This window comes from Pundamilia nyererei, unplaced genomic scaffold (assembly GCF_000239375.1).
Source record: "Pundamilia nyererei isolate P.nyererei 1_Seehausen unplaced genomic scaffold, PunNye1.0 scaffold00144, whole genome shotgun sequence".
Taxonomy (NCBI): Eukaryota; Metazoa; Chordata; class Actinopteri; order Cichliformes; family Cichlidae; genus Pundamilia; species Pundamilia nyererei.
Genome location: NW_005187545.1, coordinates 578,809 through 605,517, shown reverse-complemented (window position 1 = coordinate 605,517; position 26,709 = coordinate 578,809). Strand labels below are relative to the sequence as shown.

Below are 26,709 nucleotides of genomic sequence, written 5' to 3'. Positions count from 1 at the left end.
GGAGCTACAGTATCCAGAGTCGTACGTAGTGAGGAGGTGAAATTATTAACAAGATAATCGACTTCTGTTGGGGTAGCGTTCGGATAGCTGCTCTGCTCTATGTTGGTACAGGGCATTGAAGATGATAACAGTGGGTGGCATCAATTTCCCGATTTGACTCCTAGGTAGATGAAAAATTTCCCAGAATGTTAAACCTCTGGTGCATAATGTTAAGCATGGCGCAAATGAATTCTCTGATCAACATGATGATTATCTGTGTGGCTCATTTTAGGCACAGCAGCTCAAACTAGCTGCTTGTCAAACCTGTTTGTGAAGAGAAGCTGTTCAGAAGAAAGCTGATTTACAGGGAGGGTCATGGGAAGCAAAATTACTTGTTTTTTTTCCTTCCAGAAACTGTGGGACTGCACCGAGGCTCAGAACAAGATAAATTAGGAATATTTTGTGCTGTACATCATGCAAAGCCTCTAGTCTGGGCTTGGAAATGAACCTAGTAGGTCATCTTTAAAGACTGTAGCTGTGAAAGCATTTGATAGCATGAATGGTGAACTGTGACTTTATGTTTATATGTGGTTTCAGTTTTTGGAGCTTCATGGCTACTTGGAAAGCTGTGCCACATTCCATCCACACATTTCCGGTCGTCCTCTGTATCTCTTTGTTAGTCTATGTCATTCTGCACAGCATGCTGATTGAGTGCATCTGACATACCACCCCCATTAATTAGAAAATTTGTCCTGCTGCTGAATTCGATTCAGTTAGATTAGAGGACACTGCATTGAGCATGCCTGTTTTTTGTGATAAAAGCCTGCAAAGTTAGGAAAATTAGAGGATATAGAGATGAGTCATAGCTTTATTTAGAGGAGCGCTTGGGTTTAAAGGGGGGATGCCACAAATAGCATGATCAGCTCTGTAACCGTGTTGTTTTTCCAGTAAATAGGAGACTAACAATTTATAAATATAAAAACCCCACCAAACTCTTCCTTTCTGCCTCTCGCTTGTGTATATGTGGCATTATTTTTTTGGACTCGTGCACTGTAGTCTTCCTGTGCCACTTTTAATTTGTACACAGTGGCACACTGTTATTAACAGAGACCTATTTCTTATGTGTTCCTGAGAAAGCACACACATACACAGTTATTGCATAAGAGAAAGAAATATTCCAAGGGGAGACATCTGTCGTTTCAGCCCTCAAAGCTATGTGTTTATGTAATCACCGCGGTGCAGTCCAGGACACACACACACACACACACACACACACACACACACACACACACACACACACACACACTTATCCTAGTGGTTGAATTGCTTCGCTGCTGCACTTATGACAAAAAAAATCTCTGTGTCTCTTGTGCTTGAGTGCAAAGTGCACTCGTGTCCCACTGAGGGAAGGTTGTTGTCCCTACGCTTCCTGTTTTCATAACAATCTATGATTTAGTTCCTGGTAATCACTTCACTTGTAAACACTACACAACTGAAATGAATGAGACTTAAGACACACAAGAACCAACGACCACAGCAGAAGTTATCAAGCTGTCAGGAATGTGGTTTTATTATAAGGCTTCTATACAGCACATCGTACCATATAATACTTTGATTCGTTTATTAAAAAATTCTTGACTCATCTCTATAGTGCCCAGGATGTTTCATCCTTATGGCCTCAGGGTTAGGCTCCCACAAGTTTGATAAGTGGATATAAAAATGGTTGAAACATCATTATTTATAGTTTGCCAGGCTAGCACAGTAAAATAAGATGGAAGACATTGTAGCATAAATCTTTTTTTTCAGTGAAGACACCTGTCGTGGGATGGAGTTAGAAGAGGACCCGAATTCAGACTCAGAGAAGAATTAACTCAATTTGGTATTTATTTTAGTTGTGACAGTAAGTCCATAAGTGCAGGTGAAGAGAATCTAACCAATGGGACAAGAGGAAGCAAAACTAAACACAATACACATGAGACTAGAGAAGAGACAAGAAAGCAAAACACTAACTGAAACCCAAACCCCAGACTGAAGAGAAACGTCCAGAATAAACAAACTAAGAGCCCAAAGGAGCATCAAGTAATAAAGACTTTAGTGCAAAACCCAAAGTGTTCGGTCAAAACTCCAGGATCATGACAACATTTCATCACAGAAGAAAAAGAAGGCTTTACTAACAGAATACTACACAAAAGTCTTGAGCCACACTTTATTCCCTTATATGCTGCTTTAATTTTTTTCACTCATTTTCAGTGCAGTCCTTGTCTCTGACTATTTTCTTAGTAATGGTTTCTGTCTGTTAAACCACAAAACACTGAGCTACGAATCATGCAAGCATAAAACTACCACCTAACTCAAGGGATGAACCAGTGTTGTGTCTACACATACCCGAAAACTTAACAAAGGGCTAATTTTACATGGTATCTTTAGGCACTTTGTTATTATCTGCCAGTTTTCCTCCTATTTCTATAAAAATGCCAACGAGAACGCAGTTTGGCAGATAAAAAATAGTGTTTTTATTCCAACAATTTGCTCTGTCATGGTTTGGGTTGCATTTCAGCCGGTGATGTTGAAGATCTTGGCAAAACCAATGGAACGATAAACTCAGAAAGGTGCCGTCAGATTGTGTTCCACCATGCAATACAAACTGGAAAGTGTCTAAATTTGCAAAAGCGTCATATTTCAGCATGACAATGATCCCAAACACCAATGCCAATACAGTAAAAGCATACCTGGATAGATAAAAAAAAACAATGAAACACCATGAGACATCCATAGGCCTCCTCAGTGCCCAGACCTCAACATTATTGAAGCAGTGTGGGATCATCTTAATAGAGAACAGAACAAAAGGCAGCCAACATCTAGAAATCACTGCACCTATTTCTAATTTTTCCAGCAACATATATAAAAATGGTTTGGCTCAAGACTTTTGCACGGTTCTGTACATTAAAATAGCTTTGTGTTTTTTCCTTCAGCCAGTTTCACGTCTATTTTTTCTTCTACTGGAAAATAAACAGTTCTTGTCACACGTTAATTGATCTGTGATACCATCAACTGTCAAAACAACATAAACAACATACTGCAAACAAACCACAAGAAGTTATTTTGACAGAAGTTCCTAAGCGACAGAGGGGACACTTTAAAACGTTGTTTATCATGTAGCTGTTTGTGCGTGTGTGCATTTGCACTCTTGTTGATTATGCCCGAATTTCTACAGAATTTAACCTCTTCCACCTTAGAGACCCCTGTTCAGGGTCAAAGTACCATCCAGAGTTGCAGCTGAAATGTTTAGGTTCAAAAACATCAGTGTTAGTGACTCGTTGTTTGACAAAAACTGTTTATTCTGTCACGTGCAATTTTGATTAATTACAGTAAAATATTTTATGATGAGTGTCTCATCTGAAGCACCCAAACTGCACAGTTTTGGAGCCCAGAGTTTCAGAGGATAATCATGCTCATGTAGATCTCTGATATAATAAATTACCTTTGAGTAGCTGAATTCAAGTGGCTCAGGTGGTAGAGCAGACTGCCCACTGTTTTCAGGGTTGGCGGTTTAATCTCGAGCTGCCTTTGGCAACAGGTCGAATATATATAGAATGCACCTACATGCTTAATTTGAGCCTTTTTGAGATTAGCCTAACACTGCTCTATCCTCACATACATTCACACCTGCAGTAGTTTCTGGTAGCCTCACTGGAGCACCTGTGAGTTATGTTCTTTGGTGACGGATGGTGGGTTTTCTACCCACTGGTGCACACACAACAGTGTTCAGTTACTTGGTTTTCTTCTGCTTATGCTGTTTAGTGTCATAGGGGGCTGGAGCCTATTCAAGGGTACAGGTCTGTCGAGCTAACGCAGAGAGACGCAGTTTTGAATGTGGAAACCCTAACCTAATGCATGTCTTTGAACTGTGGAAGGACGCTGTGCCAACATGAAAATTTTACAGAAATTATTTCATTTGCACAGCTTTGATGCAGATCACCTTAGCCAGCATTTGAGATTTAATCTAGGTACATTACAAGATGTAAGATACAATCTCTTGTCTGTGCGCTGCTGTTGTCATTCCCCACGTTCATGCAGGAGTTTTTTCATGTTTTTTCATCAACATTTGCCACATCAGTGCGTACAGACAACGAGATAAGGGCAGGCAGGGATGTTTGTTGATTTCACAGGACTTGTCAAGTCTATAAAACACACCAGTTTCAAAAGCAGAGACTGCTTTTCATTCCCAAGGCCGCCCTTCAGTCTGAGCCTGGTCAGCCTCAAGGAACCACAGCGCTCACTCAGTGTACTGGTGGTTTTACATGTTTTCTACTTCAGCTGCAAATTGTATATACTTTCCGTTATTGGTGACCATTTTTCCGCATTCCAGACATCCATCATGCTTAACCTATATTTTGTTTTTTTCCCCTGTCAGATACACACAACCTTTAATTCCTTAACATAACAAGTCATAGCTGTGAGTGTGGTCACTGCTTTATGTTTGCGAGGAGATGTGACATTTCCAGTGGTGGAAAATCTTGTTTTGTTTCAGTAGGAAGTCGTAATAATAAGTGATTAGAAGAGGAAGATTCATCAAAAAAGGAATCAAACTTTTTAGGATGGAGGCAAAAAAAAAAGATTGGAGTACAGCATTGCAAAAGTGAACTTATGTCATAGTAAAGGTGTTAAACTAATCCTTCATTTAAGAGCCTTTTTTGGCACTGCAGGGTGTCGTTCACATAATGTGTTTGCTACACAGTCTGTGTAAAGGAAGTGCATGCATTTAGTTTATTAAGCTGTAAGTAGCCACAACTGCTTAAACTCAGAACTCCACAAGGTCCACTTGTGTGAGCATGCCCAGTGGAGAAAAGTGCATCCGCCCCATTCAGCCCTTGCACGCTACTACATGAAAGAGAGAAGTTGATCAGCAACTTATAGCAGGTGAGCCAATCATTCCACCTGGCACTGCTCCCTGAATTAATCTGCCCCACCTGGTATCCTGCAGCTCAGCCAAAAACCACACCTCACTGCTGCAATCCCATTCATATTCTGTGATAGCGTGACTCATGATAAGATGGCAGGTGGGTAAAGTAAGTAAAATAATTCATAGCACCTTTCAAGATAAGGATCACAAAGTGCTTCACAAAAAGAGGAAATAAAAAAAACAAAACTAATAATAAACTACAGCAATATCCACTAGTTAAAAGCAAGTCTATACAAATTAAGTCTTGAGCTGCTCTTTGAAAGTTGAGTCCACAGATCTCAGTGGAAGAGCATTCATAGTTTAGAAGTTGCAACCTCGAATGCACAGTCTCTTTTAGTTTTCAGTCTGTAACAAGGAACCACCAACAGGTTTTGGTCAGAAGACCTCAGGGACCTGCACCTTATATTTGGGAGAAAGAGTTTGGTAATGTAAGCAGGCATTTGACCATCCAAAGCTCTGAACGTGATCACCTAAATCTCAAACTGGTTTCAAATGAGACAACTTAGAGGACCTACTAAGTACCCTCACAGCCACATTTTGGACCATCTGTAGGTGATTCAAAGATGACTTACTGAGGCCAGTGTACTAAAATAGTCCAATTGTGAGGAAACAGAGCCATGAATAATCATTTCTAATTCTGATTTAGACACCATTCGACTGAGGCAGTCACACACAAGGCTATTAATGTTTATCAAAATGAAGAGCCTAGTCAAATGTACATCATCAAATGTTCACCATAGGTTCAGTCATTTTATTCATAAATACACAAGGTTGTTGATCACAATGGGAACAAAGCTGTCAGGAACACAAAAGAGAACCAGTCTTCCCAGTGTAGGTGAAAGACACTTAGCTGCCACCCAGTTATTTATAGCATCAATACAGTCTTGAATGACAGATATTTTTGCAACATTTGTTAGAGAGAAAGAAGTATACAACTGGATATCATCTGCATAACAATTATATGAGACGCAAGATGTGGTTGTAGTGCAAACAGAGCTGCACCTTGGGTTTACACCACATGACAAAGTGGCAGATGAGAACATAAACATGTCAGCAGCAACCGAAAAAAATCTATCTGAGGTAAGAAGAAAACCGTTCTAGAGATGATCCAGAGATGCTCACTTAAGACCTTAACCTGCCAATCAAAATACTGTGATCAGTTATGTCGAATGCTGCTGTTAAATCCAAAAGTACAAGAACAAGATATTCTCTCTTTATATTTCTCTTAGAAACCCTAAGAAGAGCTAAACCTTGGACAGGTCATCGGCCCATCATAGGTGCAGACCACCACTCACTCTCTTGTTTGCACCTACAGCCAGTTTAGAAGGCCAGTAATCAGCACGTCACACAAAGATACATTCAAACCAGTTAGGTTCTTGTGGGAGACAGAAGTGCAAACCACTTCACCATGCCCATCTTACATAACCATTAGTGTTGCATCCTTTAAAAGCTATTCTTTGGCCATAGAGTCATCACTACCCCACCCATATGAAAGACTAAATTTAAAAGCAGGGAAATGCCAAGTCTCAGTGTTTGTCACTCGGAGTTAGGTAAACTGACTGAACAGACACTCTGAGTTCATATCAGGGTCGTGGCAACTCCTCTTGTTCCACTTAATGCTTCCATGATCCATTTATATGTGTATGCAAAGCGTCACAGTCCTTTCTATTACTTAAGTGGTTACTATTCAATGTTCAGAGTTCACTTCACTGAGCCTGTCCCTTGGAGCTAGCATAACACGATCTGTTGACTTTACCTGTTAAAATGGATTAAATTGCATTGTGTAAACAGATCTTGTGGAACATTGTGTCCATTTCTTTTAACAGCATGTTGCTGCTAATGTGAGCCATAGCAGTTTATTCCAGTAAAGCCACCAATCCTTCAAAATTCTGCATCTAAACCAGCCAGTGACCTTAAATGACTAAAGACTTGAGCAACACTGGGCTTGCACTTGTTCTATATTTCACTCAACCCAAAGGTTGAAATTTGAGGATAACACTATGTCCCTGTGAGCAACTCAGTGACGTCATAGTTCTTCTCTTGACTAGTTTCGGTTTTCTGTGGATGTCAGTCAAAGTTTAATGAACCACAGTGAGAGCATGAATGTGCTTTTTTTTATAGAGGCGGCTTTTCACATCCTGCAGCTGAGTTGGATTTCATTTAGTTTTCCATTTACTTTCATTTCTTTCATTAGTCTCTCTATTTGTGTTACTTAGCACAGAACCTGTTCTGTCAGGAGACTAGTGGTTTTGTCGCTAAAGCTTTCCAATCAAATATTAATTTGTCTCCATCGAGATGTTGAAAGAGTAGGAGGTTTGTCTGTGCCAGGTAAAACTTGCTTACTACATATACTGATTAATGATATACTGTGGATTGCCTATACAAAAAGCGAATAAATAAATGCATGGCAGGAAATGTAATGGCATAGTTGCTCTTCTCTGAGAATTAGATGAGAAGGCCACTCTCCAATGATAGCAATAGAGTGCATAGCCTAGCTTAGAATAAAGGCAAGAAACAGAGACACAGTTAACCTGTCAGTATGTTTAAAGCTCATTAACTTACATATTATACCAGTGCCTTTTTGCATTTGGGTTATGTTGCCAATTTCCTGGCTGAGTATAGTTGCACACTTGTCTGTAGAGGTTTGAACAGCTTTTTGTCTTTGGTTAAGCCAAACTAATCTGATGGTTTCTTTGGAAATAGTTAATAGTTACTACACAGACATGGGAGTGACATCTTCTCTTCTAACTCTACAAAAAAAAGGGAAAAAAAGCCCAGAGGAGCTCTCGTTAATATGTCTGTCATCTCCAGATTCGGGTATAATCTCATCACTGAATCGCTGATCCGGGAGGGACTTACGGAAACTGTCTCCTCCATAGTTAAATTAATATAGCTTTAAAGATTATCCCATCACTAGTTCTTCTGTCCTGCTTGGATCAAATGTTAAGTTAGTGGCTGATTCTTAGTCTGGAGCCAAATCACCCAAAGCTTTTGGATGCATCTGATGTTGAAATTATTACTTCTTTGAATAAGTTCTTTGAATATTATGATTATTTATACAAATCTCCAAACTGCTGATTCATTCATGCATGATATCTGTGTGTAATACACAGTCCAGGCTTTGATATTAACCGCTCAGTGAATGATTGATAAGCCACTAAAACTGAATGTGGGAATACGTTTTGTGCCAGCAGAACAGGACCAACAGCGTAGAAAATACATCTTTGAGGCTGTATTTCATTTTAAGCATATGTTTTGACATGCAGATGGCAGCAAGCCCTCTGTAACTTCCACAGCTCTTTGATGGCATTGCTTAAGTGTATAGGCTGGTGAGTGCTTGCGTGTGAGTGACAGGTGTGAATGTGGTTTTGAGAAAGTGGGATAGCGAACGAGTCGACAGTTCTGCTCCTTACAGGCGCGCACATGCCTGTTTTTGTTTGAGTCTGTCACCGGGTGCCACTCAGAACAGACTATAACACCTGTTTAATGCAATCCTTGCTTTGTTTTTTGTGTTTTTGTGGAAACTATATTAAATCTTGTGCCTTTACATCCAACTCGGCTGATTTAAAAAAAACAACCCTCCATTTATCAGTGAAGCTTATCCAGAAGGTTTGCCTCAGTGTACTTACTTTGTAATCGTGTAGGTTTGATATATGAGGTTTAAGGAATGGCTTGAATTTATGCACACTGCTCATGTGCTAATCTGGAGACAGCTACAGCACAGGCTTTGTGCATTTTGAAAGTGAAGATTAGAGAGTGAAGGAATGACCAGAGTTGCTGGTTTATAAGGTTTTCTCCACAGGGAACTACCTCTGAAGAAAGTTTACTTTTCACTCAACCAAAGGCTCGTAGCTTCCATAAAACCTTACTTTATTTTCCAACAGCTAGGTGAGACTTTTATGTAAAATCACTGTAACTTTAAATAAATTTGTCGGTGCCAGGTGCACCACGTGCACCAAATGTGCCGTTTCATCTCTGCAGCACCCCACTATCACTCCTTTCCCTCGGTCTCAACTTCATTACTCTGTTCGCTCTAATTTTCTCCATAGATTAATGAACACAGAGAACAACCTACTGCAAACCAGAGAGGAGGAAGGCAAGTCGTTTGAGCGGACGCTGGTAGCCTCAGAGTTCATCGATTGGCTGCTGCAGGAGGGGGAGATGCCAACCAGGGAGGAGGCTGAACAGCTGGGGCGGAGGCTTCTTGAACATGGGATCATCCAGCATGGTGAGGATGGAGTCAAGGGAAGGGCCTTGTTTCCTCCTGTCAGTTATTTGGTTAATCAGTACAATCATTTATCTCCCTGTTGAATTGGTAGTCAGCAAAGGGTTTACCAGTTTACCATTTTAGTGTCATAGATATGTCTAGATAGAGCCAACCTAAATTACAGTTTCTTTCTAGGCAATACCCATAAGTAGGCCTCAAACCTAACAACAAAAACTAGGTTAATATGGTCTCTAAAGGGTGCCTAAAATATGAAATCTTTATTAGTTTTGCTCCTAAAACTCATCACTGCCCATTTTGGGCTTCTAGCCATTTTGAATTGACCCACATTATAGTGTCACACTGGCTGGGAATGCATTTCACTGCTTATGAGTAGCACTGGTGTCATTTATCCCCCAAAAAGTAATGTTTTACATTACAGTATTTTAAAATATTGTTATTCTAATTCAATACATTACTTATAGAAAGTAATTACTTGCACTGGGGCATTGCTCCATTACTTTTGTGCTAATTTGCACTGTCTGAGATGCAGTTTCACCCATGTGATTCCCAGTTAAATGTATATTATTAAACTATATATGTGCCTACATAGCAGTAAAAGTCCTCTTCCTAATGAGAACACAAGCTCTTTCACTTCATGTACTGTTAGTTGGTAAAAAACACATAATACTTAATACATACTACATAATACTATGGCAACAGCGTTGCTTCTATAGAAACCCCGTGCATCCCGAAACCCTGTTACCTCTGCTTTTGTCACCTGCTGGAAATCAAGCTTTTGTTTCTTGCATGGTGCTGAAATACACTCAGCTTGAGGATCACTTTCTCCGTGCGTCCTTTGCTATATGGAACCTTTGCAAAGTTCTTGGAGAGATTTATTGCCATATTCCAAGCAGCGGATTGTTGTTTCTGGCCTTTGCACACTTTGCAGTTTACAGTTGGAGATCACTCTTCTCTTCATCAGTATCCTCAATGTGATGAGTATAAGCCAATGCAAAGAAATGTTTAAAAAATCATACAGATAACTGAAGAACTTATGTAAAAGAAGTAACAATGCAGTTGACATGCGAGGCGTGTGTTTTTTTGTGAGGACCCAAATGCAGACCACAAAAAATGAAAACAGGAATTAACTGAAGCGTGCCGTTTATTAAGGCAGACATACCCAACGGGGAGAAACATAAAAAACTAACTAAACAGAGGAACGCCTGAACTGGGGGAAAGACATTAGAGAAATCTGAGCATTAGAGAAACCCTGAAAACACGGGAGGGACACACTAAACACGCTTAACATAGACCACGTGACTGTCAAAATAAAACAGGAAAAAAGGCGGACTAAGACACTCTGACTTAACAAGGGAACAGGGAATTGACAGTGGGAGATGAGATGTGGACATTTACTATGGAGCACATACAGAGGACAAGACGGGCTGGGGAGAACGCACATGACAGACAGGAGAGGCGTGGAATAAATGCGAGGAGGTGAACGTGGGAGCTAAATGGGGGAAAACCCAGACATGAGGAACAAACACATGCACATAAACAGAGATGCAAGGTGAGTTTTTCCGAAAGGTCGCTTTCAACTGATCTAAAAGTGCTTTTGCATGTGAACAAATTTGATGTTTTAAACACTTGTGTTTGTGCAGACACAATTTTGTGTGGAGGGTAATCACTGACATATACATTCATATCGTGTCCAGTTGTAACTGTGCGTTTAATACCTGCTAAGGTGTCACTGACATTTTCCTGAACATACTTGACTCACACACTGTGGATGTCAGTATTTTTCCAGGGGCTTTGGTTCTGCGTTTGTTGTTCAGGGCTTCCATGACAGGTTGGCATTTTGCTGAATGATGGTTATTTGGACCCTGAATGAGTTTCTGCTGGGTCATAACTGCATCATGAAATTTCTCTGGTTCCCGTTCATGTCTGATTTAATTTGGCTTGCTGCAGAGAGATCACATGACCTTTGTATTTTCATTAAGGAAAATATGTCTTCAACAGTGTTGGGGGTCGTCATGTCTGGATTCCAGACTGTAGATAGCTAAAAGGAACAAAACGTTTTTGAAATGCCACTGGTGTACATCATGGTTGCCATGTTCTGCGGTCCAGACAGATTTAAACAGAGAGGCAATGATAACCTACAGATGAAAAAGAAAGAGGAAAGACATGATGAGTGATGGAGAGGTGGTTTATCATATGTTATCAAGTTATTCCTACCAACTCTTCCCTTTTGCTACTGCTTCTTTTCAGCCTGAATGCCTGTCGTCATAGAGTAGGCCCATCTGGCCCCTCTTTCTTTCTCTTGTTCACTTCCTAGTTTCCATCTCTCAAGGACTGCTGCAAAACTAAGCATCTCGAGGGACTTGGAAAGTGGTGTTACTCCACACGTACGCATGCACACACACACACACACACACACACACACACACACACACACACAAAAACACAAACAGCAGCCTTGTTACGTCACTTATTTAAGGTGATAGAAAACTTCATTTGCTCCGTCACAGAGACACGGCACTGCCATCCCCCTTGCAAAAATAAGTGCTCTAGTATTACAGAAATAATATGTGGACTGTGTATGTTGTTAACAACACTGTGTTGCAGTAAAGTTATAAATAGCTTACTCGTACACACCCCGAGTTCCCATGAAAAACACATTATAAAGGGGGTGGAGAGTAAACCAGACAGATTTCTGTTCTTTTCTGTTGTGGTCCGTAGTCACATTCATCTGTACGATGTATGGTTGGTCTGGATGGATCTACTTTGTGTTTGGCCCAAAGCCTGTGTTTGGTCAGTGTGCTTAGTGTGGCGCGCTGGGGAAAATGTTTTCCTACACTGTGCTTCTGAATGAGGTACAGACAGGCAGAATAAGCAGATGACAGAGTTCCAGGTAATGCTTAAATTAAACAGAGCAGGGCTGATCTATCACTGTGCAACAGGCAATGAGCCAGGAGCCAGCTGTCATCACCAGGGGTGAGGCTTTACATGATAAATCAGATTACAGAAGAAAAACCAGCATTTCACTTCAGTCTGTGAAGAGGAGTGTAAAGCACAGTACAGGCTTTTTACTTTTAAAAAACACAATAAAGGGACTTTGTTGAGCTGACAGAAACCACAAAATGATGCATGACATGGCCACGAGCCAAATGTGTGTTGCTCATAAAAATGCATGATACCTATAAATGAGAAATGACTATGAGAAGGCTCATTATGTAATGATTATTGTAATAACATAACATGCAGTAGTGGACACCTGCGCATTTAGACTTTCTTCTTACAACTTACTTTATATTTTAACCTTCCGAGACCTTTAAGCTCTTGTTTGGGATGGATTTTTATTTTCTTCCAGCTATTTGTGATTAGAAGTATATAAAGTAAGCTTCATCTTTGGACAGAAAGTCATTCTTACAGTTTTACATTCTGTCTGCCCGCGTGCTGAACTGAAAAACGTTTGTAGTGCGAACTGTAACGTGAATGCTTGATTTACTACAGTAATGAGTCTCTGCACTACTGAAAAATGTAATTTGATTACAGTAATGCATTACACACAAATCTGAACTTTACATTTATATATATATATATATATATATCCAATATCCAATAAGAAGCAGCCATTACTAAGAAGGAAGTAATGATTTCTACAGCTCTCTTTTTTTTTCTCCAAAAAGGAGGACATTGAGAAACATCAGTTATTTAAATATACTTTAGGTTCACTAAAACCTTAATAGTCTGGCTATTTCAGTGTGGAGTAATGTTGTATTTGTCACAGCCAGAATGGCCGGTGTGTTTGTGGAGCAGACCTGAAAGCAGACAAGGGAGAGACAGAACTGAATCTTTAACAAAAAGCAAGCCGGTTATTTTGTGCTGATGTCAAAAACGGAAAACAAGGCAAGGCTGGTGCAAAACTAAACTGGGAGCAGCTAAATTACTATTATAACTATAACATGAACCTAAGCAATAGAAATAAAACTCTGTGACCAGCCGTGACTTGACGTTGAGACAGCAGACAACCAAACGAAGAACAGAGGAAGACAGATGACTTAAATACACAAAAGGGTAATGTGGGAAGTGGAAACACCTGGGGAAACACAGTTGGCATAAATGAACCTGAATGCCACAGGGGAAGCAAAACACAATGAACATGGAACACAAGACTCTTCAAAATAAAACCGGAAACACAATGGGACATAGACATGACAACATGGAACACATGACATACTGTGTTAGAAGAAGAAACATAAACCAGATTAAAAACTCAACCAAACTAATAATACTAGAACTTAACGTATCTCATTAGTAATACAGAATACAAAAAAACTCAACTACACCCTTAACTTAAGAATAACACCTGAATTTAACATTATTTTAACAGAGGAAATCAACCATACTAAATAAATGAAAAGACGCTGGGTCACAGACCCAGCCCCTGACTGTATTGTGCTGTTTTGCATTGTTTTGTGGGTGAGTATTTCTAGACGGCAATAATCTGGCTTGAAGAGGTTAACTTACATAACCTGAAACAGGAAATTGGGTTTCTGTCTATAGCTGGTTGGTTGAAAAGATTAAAACCCCCAAAATACTTTGAGGGGGTTAACAAAGACATCCCGCGGGCATTATGTGACTCTTCAGCCAGGAAGAAGACAATATCAGCTTCTCTTCTCTCTCTCAAACTGTGCATCTCACCTCTTTTGAAACCACAGTAAGAGCAGTGACGTTGACAGCAGTTTGACCGGTTTACGTGATTAGTTTCACCTTGGCATGCTTGTTAATTTTGATAAAAATGTACTCATATCTCATCTTATCAGCACAGCGAAAATAAGTGAGGTCAGTGCTCTCAGTGGTCATCATGTTCTAGCGCAGCTCCAGGGAAATTGTTACTTGCGTTTGAGGTTCTAGATCAAGGCTCAATAGGAGTAAGATTATACATTTCAGATACATAACAAAACGTATTTATGATCTTCATGTCCATTTTCCCTGTTATTAGTCACCAACAAGAATCACTTTGTTGATGGGCCGCTCCTCTACCAGTTCAGGATGAACTTCCGGCGACGTCGGCGACTGATTGAACTTCTTCACGAGCGAGGGCGCAGCATCCCAGAGAGCCACGACAGTCCCTTCTGTCTCCGGAAACAAAGCTCTGACGGAGGCAACACCAGCTTTCTCTCAGGTGCACACTCCATCTGACTCTCAGTAACTGTGTAAAAGCTTTGCTTCATTATTTCCTTTCATTCCAAATTGACAGATCAGCTAAATAATCTGTGTCCTCCTTTCAGTCATTTTAAAAGTAAAACATTGTTTTTTAAATCTAAACTTTTGCTGAACCCCAGCTCCTCCGTGAGAGTATTTGCAGACGTTTGGTAGAGACCTTGGGAAGTTTGTCACGTTTCATAGGAAACCTTCACTGTGTCCATGTGTTCATGAAACATTACTCTTATTAAGCAGTTTAAATATTGCCCCTGGTTATTTGATTCAGTGGCATATTTTTCCAGTTTGCCTTATCTTCTGTTGACACATATACCCAAATCCACTCTCCGTAACCTGTGTCCTTGGTGGTGTCTGCCTTATAAAGATAACAGAGCAGCCCTGTTTGTGTTACTAGGCATAAGAGCAGAGCACAAAGTCTCTGTCGCACCAAAGTGGCACAAAAAATATGGCAAAACAAAGAGAAAGTTAAGCATGCACATTTAAAACGATACTGAATGGTTATTAAAAGTCTAACCTACTTAGGAGGTTACACAATATATTCCAATGAGAAAAGGCTCAATATGTTGTATGAATGAAGTAAGGGGCTCTATGTAGTGCTGGTTTTTCCTGTCTTTAGATTGGTCTGCAGCTCCAGAGGCTACACTGGTGAACTGTAAATCAAGCCTTTATTCTGCTTTGCCTTCTTTCTCTTTTTTCTGGCTGTCTTTCAGACTAACAACTCAGTTTGTGTTTCTCTGTCTCAGTGAGTCCCACAAAAGAGATAAAGGTGTCTGTCGGAGTTCGTCGGAGCAGCATGAGCAGCAGCTGTGGCAGCATCGGTTATTGCAGCAGTGGTTATTACAGCAGCAGTCCTACGCTCAGCAGCAGTCCGCCTGTCCTTTGCAACCCTAAATCTGGTATGACAACATAGATATCGAGTGTATTTTGTAATGGGCCCCACTCCCACTGAACATAAAAAAAAATGTGGCGCAGGAACTATATCTTCGTTTAACTGTCAGGTTTTCTAAAGCTGTGGTTTAAAGTTGCTGCATATAGAGTTAAATGAAGTCTTCAGTAGACGGTGGCAGTTATAATAGTTTAAACTAACCTCATTACTAAATGGGAATAAGTCCAAATGATTTTAGTTGTTGTGTGTTCTTACTGACAGATTCATGTTATTTACTAATTGTAAAGTTATTTTTTAATATAGTGGCTCTACTTTGGATTTTTAGAGCGGTCATTTAGAGAAGCAAAGAACTTCAGACTTTTTCTCTTAGACAGTGGACAGCTTCAGTCTGTGTGCTGCTGCATGCAGCTCTGTCACGTGCTAAACCAGAGGTGTCAAAACCCTTTTTGTGTAGTGGTGCACACAAAGCCCAGTTTGAGCTTGTGTGGATCTACAAACTGTTCCCCGTCCTTTTAGTGTAAAGAAATCCAAGCACACATTTATTCCATAAGATTTCTTAAGAAAAATAAATTAAATTTTGAAAAGAGTTTTTCCACATTGTATAAAGAAATATTACATAAATACTACTAAATGCTTAAAATGACAGAAATGGTTGTTGTGCTGTTGTTTTAACCAGTGACTCAATGTAACAAAAAAGAGAAACATTTCTATTGTAAATGCTTAAAAATGGGAACTTTTCTGTTCTTTAATGTAACACTTAAAACAAAACACTGTTATCTGGTGCTTAGTTAGTTTGTTGCAATAAGCCAGGTCATGGGTGATGTCTGGGGGCCAGGCCAGCTGTATGTTTGACACTCCTGTGGTAAAAAAAACAAAAAAACAGAAAGAGAGCTGTTTGTGTAGCAGGAACACAAGACCTCCACTGCACAGCAGGTTTCTCATTAGATATTTTACTTTGTGTTTTTTGAAATTAAAGTTACTAAATTAGGCTTCAGACTTGCTCAGTTGGAAAGAAGGAAACGAAGCGTGAGAATCAGCTGCCGTCAGTGAGAGAGGCGTCAGGTGGACTAGTTGAAATCCTATATAATTTAAAGTGACAAATATCCATATTACAAACTTGACAACTAAACGCATAGAAGACTCACAACAGGTCATATAACAGACTACTTAACCCACATTTATTCTATCGCAAACTGTGAATTAGCTTGTTTTTCTGTGGGAAGACATGCTGAAGAAAAATCCTAATGAGCGCATGTTTACTTCAGTGGAAAGCAGATATGCACTGCTTAAAGGAAAGTGACAATCATACCTGCAATTTGGAAATGAACGGCTTTGAATTCTCTGTGCAGATTTGAAAACTTGGCAGTGACGCCCTTGAGCTGTGTGTGTGTTTCTGAGTGTTTTATTTTGGCTACTTTGAAGTGTCCTCTGATGTGTTTGGTTCAAGCAGAGTCCTCGACAAGAGTCTCTTTGTGCCAGCAGCCCCCCCTTTTACATTAGCACTTGCTCATGGTGCACAATGAGCAGGAAGAGGAACTCACACACACACACACACACACACACACACACACACACACACACACACACACACACACACACACACACAGAGTAAGGGTATTTCTCTTTTGCTTCACATACGAGGAGGAAGAAACTCCATATAAGATGAATGGGCTGAGCTTTGACCAGTGTTTTGTTTCTATAAAGTCACACCATTAAAAAAGGTTATGTCATCGTGACACAAAGGGGGCAGATAACAGAATGTTAAGAGAAATTGTCCTGTATATCTGATCAGATTGGAATTCCACAGAGAGATTATGAAAATTTCCAGCTCTAGAGGATTAGCGGTCCTTTGCACTTCACTTCCTCTTCTTTATCAGATTACAGTTAAGTGTTGCGATGTAGACCATAAGTGATTTGTCAAGCACGGGCCACTGGCTTTCTAAGAAATGTCCTTGCATTTTTTGCTTTTAGATTTTTGAGAGTTATTCAGTGATCTTTGCGGCACATATCGAGTTGATTTATAGTTTGTTATTAAATACTAAGCACCTGTTGAAATCTGAACTCAATGTGCACACAAAGGCTGAAAGCTGCTTACTTATTTGTATTTTTCTACTTTACAGAAGCTATAGACATAAGACTTTGTTAGACCCTCCAATTCTCCAGTGGTAAAGGAGATCTGGCTATTCTTAAAAGCCTATCAGCTAAACATATGCAGCCCTATGATAGGTCCTATTATAGGAGATGAGGAACTGAAACACCACCCTGCATAAGAAAACTTAAAACATAGAGACAGAAAACCATTCGCACTCACATTCACATGGATATAAACTAGAAAAAAGCAAAAGGAGTGAGGCATGAATATCTGTCTGGACTTAATCTTTAATAAAAAAGCTTTCAAAACTGGAACAAACAACTTTGGTTTGGCCAGTCAGGGCTTCTTTGACTGAGACACCATATTGATAAAATATTTAAGGAGATGATATGGAAAAAGTCAATGGACCTGACCTAAAGGAAGGAAAACAACAAAGTGAAGGAAATGTCCAATAGATGAGTGGGAACATTAGTTTAATGTCCTGGAGAGGCTTTAGTTGGAAAAACTATGGTCAGACGCTTCATACTTATGCCCATTACATCGCATAAAGCAGCTATAGCTTCATTCACAGACTCATCATAAATGCTCATAAAACATAGCAGTCAGTAATAATGCGATCACCAAGCCTAAGAAAAGTTGTTAAATAAAGTGCATTGTCTAAAGAGCATTGAAAGATCTTATTTATTTTAACTTTTTTATCTCACCTTTTTTTTCTCTCCAATTTCTTTTCATTTTTCCTCCTTAAAATGAGGAAATTTCCAATTAATTTAATCTAATTAATTAATAAGACACAAAAGTCTTTTGGATCCTTGTGGAGAGTCATGTCGATGTGAGTACTGGTAAGGGGAAGTTGGACTAGAGGAAGGAAAGCTATACTGTTTCAGGAAGCAGGGTGCCTCAAAGGCATTATTAGCATGTGACCAACACTCATAGTTTCTACACACACACGTACATTTTAAACCAAAAATAGACCTGTTTCATGTGTGCATGCCCATGCCAGTGTGTCGTCTTATTGCTGTAACATTGTGTGTTGTGTTGATGTGTCTTTCTCAACAGTCCTGAAGAGACAAGTGAGTCCAGAGGAGCTGCAGAGACCAGGAGGACCTTTTATAAAGAAGACATTCACTGTAGGACACACACAGACACACACTCGCACACAGAGAGCTGAGGTCTAACGGAGACTATTTGAGCAATCACACATGTCCTCACACACACACAGACACACGCGAATATATGTGAAAGGTCCCATGATTCATGGGCGTAAGCAGACAGCACACATACATCCCTCCCTATTCTTTTTAAGTTAAGTGTGATCACCAAAGAGTCTCAGCTGAGCATCACACGACAAAAATCCAAAGTATAATGTGCAAACAGTACTTTAAAGTACATTATTTCACCATCTAAAGTCACTGAGCACGGGATTGAAAAGAAGTGAGATATTCTGCGTCTCATCTGCTGCTGTTGTCCTCAGATTATAGGCGATGCTGTGGGCTGGGGGTTTGTGGTGCGAGGAAGCAAACCCTGTCACATCCAGGCTGTGGATCCAGGTGGACCTGCTGCCGCTGCTGGCATGAAGGTAAGACTGGTAGAAATGTGTGAACTCCTGAAAGAATGATGAACCCCTGCAGGCTTCTGTCATCAGATGAAATGAAGAGAAGAACAATAGATGTACTACACGCACTTCTTAGTGAAATCTGAGACTTAAACTTGCTTTTTGCACCTCTGCGGATGCTTTTTGCTGTGGATTTTGATTTCAAGAGGGCAGCTCCGTTAAGTCTGTAGACTGTCGGAGAAGCATTTAAATATTAAACAAGAGTTTAAGGATTCTTTTTGTAGATTCAGCCCACAGGAGGAGGATGCTAGGATGGGAGGAAAGAGTGGCACAAATGTGCTGTAGTAGGGGTGGGGGGAAAAAAATCAAGGAGTATGAAAGGATAATGGTAGCTGTGCTGCTACAGCTGCCATGAAGGTATGTCAACAGAATGGCAGCAAGGAATCCTGGGAATGCAGAGCACAGCAACTTTACCACAACATGGAGAGCGAGGACAGAGTGCAATGACTGAAAAAATTGTAGAAGGAGCCTGAAAAACGAGAAATTAATTATTGATAGCGTGCTACTCATGTAGGGTGGTCACCGATGGAAGCAAAAGGGCTTTCTTGTGTACATATCACTTTCCATATCCTTTAGTACACATCATTTAGTTGTTCTGTTACAGGGATGTTTTCTTTTAATTAAAGGAGAAAATGTGTGCAACTGACTGAAAGAAAGGATGGTTGCCATAGCGAAGACACATGAGCTGAAGATGAAAACTGGAAGAGAAGGAAGTAGGTAGAGGAGATGAGTTTGAGTATTAGCACTAAAAGAGGAAACAGCCTCTGGAAATAATATCACTTCTGCTCTGGTGACTGATTTTTACCATAGAAACATGTTCAAGTCAGTCATAAAGGTGTTGTCGCTCAGAGAGCGTTTCACTTTATCTGATTTCCATCGTGTCAGGTTTGTACATTAAGTTCCTCGTGTGCAGCGGTGTGTGCAGTATCGTCATCAGTTTATTTGTGTGGAGTTAATCGCACTCCTCGCGTTTCCTCGGAGGTTCCACCTCACCTGAGTGTTTTTATTACTGTTTAATGAAAGAAGATCGCAGTCCTGAGAGGGCCGTCATGTTGTCAGGTGTTGAAACTACAGTCCAGGCAGAAGGCCAAAAAAACGACAAGTCATTGTCCTCAGATTACAGCCGAGTCGTTTCACACACCTTTTAACCTGTTGCATCTTTTCCTGTTTCTGTCATTTCACTTTGTGAGAGGGGTTTTAACCATCTCAGCACAGGGAAACATTTCGTCCAGCTAGGGTCCAGCCAAGATTAACAACCCTGCAGCCCGAAGAAGGAATGTTTGGATAGGGGAGAAAGAGGAGGGATAAGATGGGGAGTAGTTTGAAGATAGTTAAAAATACTGGAAGGAAAGGTAGACTAGAGAGATGAATTAAGGGAACCAAAGATAAAGATGAGATGGCCAAATGAAGAAGAATGAAGAAGACTGCTTTGGCTCTGAAAATAGTGCAGTATAGCCCGTAGAGATCTGGGTGTGATTACAGTGAGGGTCTTAAATTCCTCTGCTACATAGGATTAGCAGCCTGGCGTTTTTTTCCCCCTCTTCTTCATCACACTTAATCTCTCTTTCCTCTTATTTCCTTTGCCTATTTTGAGCTTTCTAGCACGGAAACATTTAGGAGTGCTGGAAAAACACTGAGCAACGATTGCCGTGAGAATATTCCTAGTGGCCTCTCTCTGCATGTGTTCACTTTTCTGTGTAACAGGCAAGTTTAGGTAGCTGTTCACTCCAAGAAATTTTCTACATGCATAATGTTTCCTGTATGCACAGTCAATAAACTATCTGTTAGAGGGTTTTTTTTTCTTCAATCTTTCCTCGGCTGTCTGCACGTGGTTGATTTATGGGCTATTAAAATATCAGAATAATGATATCTGCTTTTGTTCTTAATCGATCTTTTTTGGCATCGTGAAGAGAAAAAAAAACAACTTTTAGGGGCCAGTAAAGCAGGGAGTGCTTATGTGAGTGAGTATGTGGTTTAAAAGTTTGCAAAAAACACAGCAGCAGGATCATGTTGCAAGAACGGCAGCTAGAAGGCAGTTTTGAAAAGACGCCTTATTTTTATCTGCAGCTGCAGAAGTGGTTAAACGATAACATAGGGGGCATTCAGGCGTGACAGGAGTGGTTTGGAGTGAGGCAATCATGTTGTACCTCTTGTTATTCAACCTCAGTTATATTTTTTACATCAGTGAGCTCACAGTTTTGAGCTATGACTGTGCTCTGTGCTCACTGACACCTGTGCTAGGTTACATGTGTTGACACTGAAACTTGTGCTGATAAAAAAACAGACAACCCAGAAGCATTTGCACTCTTGCATGTTAAAGTGAAGGACGGCCAAATGCTCCTTTGTATAATTGTTCATAGACTGTATATAAAAGATGGCCACCTATTGCTTTGAATGCTCACAACTTAAAGCTTCCAAGTTTGTTTTTAGGTTGTTTTTGTGTTTTAAAATAAGCCTTAAACTTATTCAGATGAGAGTGTAGGGGATTTATTAGCTTTTGCTGGGGCAGGTTATTAATAACATGTGTCTTTAATTTACTGTTATAATTTTGACGAAAGAACAGATTTACTAGCTGTAGACACTTTTTTGTCTATTAATATAAGTGAACATTTAACAAGACCAAAGGGCACTCACACTATCCCCTCAGTGATGTGCTTTCCCAACTTAAAGCCCAAAGAACTGTAAGGCAGGAGTAAGGCAGCTATAGATTGTACTTATAAGCTTTGACCGCAGAGCTTTACAGATGAAAACTTGATACAGAGAGAAGCACAGTTTGGATAAAGTATAGCAGGCTGTCTTTCATTGCAGCAAATGTAGATTTCGGCTTTGTAGAATAAAATTCGAATTCTTCTGTAGGCCTGATGGCTTTTTGTAAAACTTTGCAATGTGGGCCACGACTAAGGGTGTAATTTCCCTGTAATTAAAAGGAATTTCAATGTACTTTATTTGAAATTACAATATAATTATATTTGCTTACAAGCCCTTAAAGATAAATACACCTGTATTATATAACAAGTCAGGTTTTTATAAGAAACAAAGAAATAACTATAGTGTGAGTAATTGTAGGTAATGTATGAGTAACTTTCATTGTAAGTACACTGCACTTTTCAGCGTGTGGGTTGTATTATTAAGTAGGACAATGAATTTCTCCATTATCAGATCACATAGGGCTGCAAATTTTGATGGGATCTTTTTATTCTTGTAAGTTGGTAAGAGAGAATAGTCCTCATCACATTTATGTTGATAAAATAAAAATACAGTTGAATAATAGCACATCAATACTCAAAATTGCTCATCAAAATTACTCACACATTACTTACCTATGGTATAATTGTTTCCTGTAAAAACCTGACTTGTTAACTCCTTATTTATGTGTGTCTACCGTTATGTATTTGTAGGTAAATATAATTAATTCGTAATTTCAAATCAAATAGTTGTGCCCTTATTTACAGGCTGTATTGTAAATATCTGGGGAGTTTTTTGCAGCTATAATTAAATATATCGCTATCTGCCTCTTTTCTTTTTTCTCTATGAGTGGCATTAAAGGTGATCAAGCATGTCTCCTGTTTCTGTCAACTTTCTCCAGGTGTGTCAGTTCGTGGTGGCGGTGAACGGATTGAACGTCCTCTGTCACGACTACCGAACCGTCAGCAACCTGATCCTGACCGGTCCGCGGACGATTGTCATGGAAGTGATGGAGGAGGTGTAAGCATTAAAGAGAGCTCCAAGAGGAAACCTCTCAGAAGAGTAATGCAGGAAAAAATGTGGGGACTGAAGTAGTACTTAACCTCAAAACCCCATCGAGAGCGAAACACTGAAGACTTGAAACCACGTCTCACTAGCTCTGTTCCAGCATTGTTTGAACAAGGTGGATAACCAAGAAACTGTGTGTGTGCTTAAAAATGAGGCTATTGTAGTCAAGCAAACGAGTCAATATTTGGAGAAACTAGGTTGTTTTGGATTTTTTTCCTTTGGTTTCGTGGTGTGCGCACTCACACACTGACACACAGAACCAAAACAGAGACCACGGAAGAGCTTGGAGTCAGAAAACTCACCCTGGAGAGTGTGTTCAAAGGATGTGAGAAGATGTGAAATTAAGTTTTGTCATTATAACTCGTGGATCAGAGAGTAGAAAGCTGAAAATGAGGACGAATATTTCATGGCGCCATGAAAGCAACCTCTACTCCAGTGAGCTGTTCCTGGTGGCTCAACACTGCCCTCTGCTGAGAAGGACAGGAAGACACACTTCACACTGCTACTACATGTAATTTCAGGGTTTTCAGGGGTGCCATAATGGAACCATTATGTTCAACGGGAAAAGACAAACACCTGCCGTCGCCATGTGGAAAATGTAAAATACCAACTTAATCGATGTTGAGGTAGATTTTTTCCTAGCTGCTAAGAATGTTATAAAGGCGATAAACTTACATGCTACATTAATAAGCACATTGTATATAGAAAAGCAATTAAAGACTTACAGACACAAAGTTTAGAAGTCTGGCTTTAGAAAAGCTGTCTCCCATTAAACCTTGTAACCTATTTTGATTACCCGTGACAGCGCTCTGTTAGGCACTTTAACCTTATATGCAGCCTAGAAAATAGACAGTGACCGACAATATCACTGTCTGTAGTTTTTTTAAAAGAATTCGGAGGTTTCTGTTATACTTGCCTTTGAGATGTGGACACAAGATGTGTTACATACCATTAAGAATTGCCAAAAGAGGGAATACTAAAAATAAAAATGACTCTAATTGGAGTCATACCAACCAGCCTTAATGTAAACTTAGAGAACATTTGATTGACCTTTTAACTTTTATATATCATTTGATGTTTGATGTATAATAACGATAAGAAGAAAACAACCAAAGCACTTGGTTGACTAAAGCGTCATTTTTGGGGGGAATTTGATTCAATCAGACTTCCCTAATTTGAAACTAATGTGGAAGAATGACTTCCTCCGCCCTTCCCCCACATCCTTTTCTCCTTTATTATCTGTACATGCGGAGCAGTTACACATCAAGCACCATATTGTGTATGCGCTAAAGAGTTTTCAGACAGATAAGAAAAGATGTATATGTACAGAAATTTAATGTATGATGGCCTTGTCTGATTTTTGTCTCCAGTAGCAGATAAATGAGCGACCAGCCTGAATATTCAATCATTTTAAATAAAGGGAGCAGTTTTCCTCAGAATCAAAGAACATTTTGTTCATTTTGGGGACTTTTTTCCAGCTTTTTCTGAAGATTTCATTTTAACTTTTTCATAAGTTTGAGTCGGTAAGTTAAGATTTTGAGATACCTAACTTGAATTTTGAGATAATAAGACAGATTTTTGACTTACGGATGACACTTTTTAATTCTCTCGTAGTAGTGGAAACAAGCTTTTGACCCTACAGGTTTCACTCAGAGCGAAAAATAGCTTCATTTTTCAAAATTAGTTTTCAAACTGAGAGAAATAAGAGTTGGGCTCTAATGAAGGCTCTGTGCCAAAACACTTTGGTCGTATTCCTACTGTGATGTAAACCAGTAAACATGTGAAACGTGAGTAAAGTATCCACTGTTTATGATGCTATCTTTCTCTTTTTTAATAACGTTGCTTTGGAATTCTTTCTTTAGATTTCAGGTTTATCGCTTCACTGCTTCAATGGGAAAAAGGTAAATAAGAGAATTGTTTCTAATGAATCTTTAAATCCTTGAATTAGCTTGATGTAGCTCGAAGCTAAGTGGATTAGATCAGGCTTGAATTATAGCCTCTAAATAATATGAGGATCCCGCGTTTGTTACTACTGTGCCATCTTGTGTTTATACATACTAGCATGAATTTAGAAAAAACAGAGCATGGATAAGTGATACTCATATCGTTCATACACTATGTGTCTGTAGTCCTGAGCAGCACTTGTTCCTTGTTTTGTCTTAGACTAAACTATATTCCATGTCTGGAGGAGGAAATTATTACTGCAAAAAAACACAGATGCAGAAATGTAAACTTTGTTTTCAACCACAGTATATTCACAGTTGTTACAGCCAAACTGTAGAGTTAATATGTCCTAGTGAACTACCTCCAAATATGTCCTGTGTAATTAATTCAGTCGACTATTCATTGATTTATCTTAATGTGCTTGGATGTAGTAGGCAGTCAAATAATGTAAATATGTGCTTGTTTAGCTTTATCTCCTAATCTAAAGCCCACTCCTTCATCTGATTTATCTGGCAAATCATTTCAGATACAACAGCAGATTTTAGGCCTAACTCATTCAATGATCTAAACAGCTGGAATATGTTGTTGCCGAATATGTCCTCCTCAGATTTACAGAATTTTGCCTCAAAATCTGTAATCTGCTCACGTTGTTACATGGATAATGCCATATATTGTACTGTTAATGTATCGTATTAATGTTCTCCAAAACGTTTTCAAGTAGTAGCACTTTGCTTTTACCCTGCAACCGTACAATATGTTTATTAGAAAGAAATCTCAAAGCACAAAATAATTTCTTCTCTGGGTTTTCATTAGTCTGATGTAGCGATTTCATTAATCTTTAATGTTAACATCTACACTTGGTATGGATTCAATTTTTCTCGGTTTTCTCTCATTAAAATTCATCTATATGCAGTTTGTAACTTAGTAATTCTTCTTTTGTGCATCTGGAAAGTGATCTGTGATTTTCTTCTGTGGATAATGTTTGATGCAGTTTCATTGGACAGAAGCAGATGACAGTTTGATTTGGAGGAGAAGAAAGTTTCAAGAGTGTTAAATCTTGAAGGGGTTGTGCCAGGTTGGCTTATATGAGTTTGCTGACTGTTAACCGAAAGCGTTTGCCTTAAGACCTGAGTTTGCTGCCAATAACAGATGGTGGTCACTTTGTTCCTCCTCTTTTCCCCCCTCTCATTCTCTTCTCTGTTCAGTCATTTGCAACTTTGCTAGGTGGTTGCTCCAAGTCACCACAGCTTCAGTTTTAGTGACAATCAGTGTTGTATAGATAACAAATGCACAGTCATTTGATCTGACAGAACGTACATCACCGCTGTCTTCGTTTTTGTGCCGTTGCCGGTTCTATACTTCAACTTTAATGTGTAATAAGATCAATGGGGATTCTTGGCTATGAGAGGTTACACATTTTCAGCACAGCTGTTTGTTCTTTTTTTCTGCTATCCGAGATTGAATGTTTGTTATCAGAACAACAAAAGCTGACAGTAGCAGTCTGTTTTTCACAAAAAAGCTAAATCTCATTGGAAGTTCGAATGTATTAAAGAGCTGATCAAGTGTCAAATAAATAAACTGATTTCACAAATTCATTGTGCTTGTGGTTTCATCCTCAGGACTGTCTGAACCTCTTCATGCACTTAGTATGACTAAATTTCACCTTTTTGATAAGGATAAAGATATTTATTTTAAAATATATAAATTAAAGTTGAAAATAAAATAACAAATAACTATTGTGTATAAAATAAATAAATATATACACAATAACTGTTACGGCCGAGACTGTTTTGGACGAGTGACAGGACTCAAACGCAGGACGCCGAACAGCTCGTAAGTAGATTTTAAGAATAATATTTAATGTTTCCACAAATGTTCATAAACAAAAAGGTGAGTAGACAAGTACGACGTTCCGCCACTGAAACTAAGTAATGATCTGGTCCGGGTCAGAGAGGACAGCTATTCCGGGGATTGGACTGGAAAGCAAGTCACATTCGATCCAGGAAAAGGTCGGGGTCACTGTAACAGAGTGCAGATGTTCAGATAC

The 26,709-nt window shown here is 39.4% G+C and overlaps 1 protein-coding gene across 2 annotated transcripts in view; it reads left to right on the top strand.

Moving 5' to 3' along the window:
* The window catches only part of deptor (DEP domain containing MTOR-interacting protein), a 48,502-nt gene extending 22,245 nt beyond the window's left edge, over positions 1–26,257 (top strand). For both annotated transcript variants that reach the window (XM_005744444.2, XM_005744443.2), the window contains exons 5-10: positions 8,992–9,170; positions 14,155–14,337; positions 15,119–15,271; positions 18,410–18,480; positions 18,825–18,929; positions 22,552–26,257. In XM_005744444.2, coding sequence (XP_005744501.1) covers positions 8,992–9,170; positions 14,155–14,337; positions 15,119–15,271; positions 18,410–18,480; positions 18,825–18,929; positions 22,552–22,674 — 814 coding nt within the window. In that variant the 3' untranslated portion in view covers positions 22,675–26,257. The remainder of the gene's footprint in view (positions 1–8,991; positions 9,171–14,154; positions 14,338–15,118; positions 15,272–18,409; positions 18,481–18,824; positions 18,930–22,551) is intronic.
* Positions 26,258–26,709: the final 452 nt, after the last annotated feature.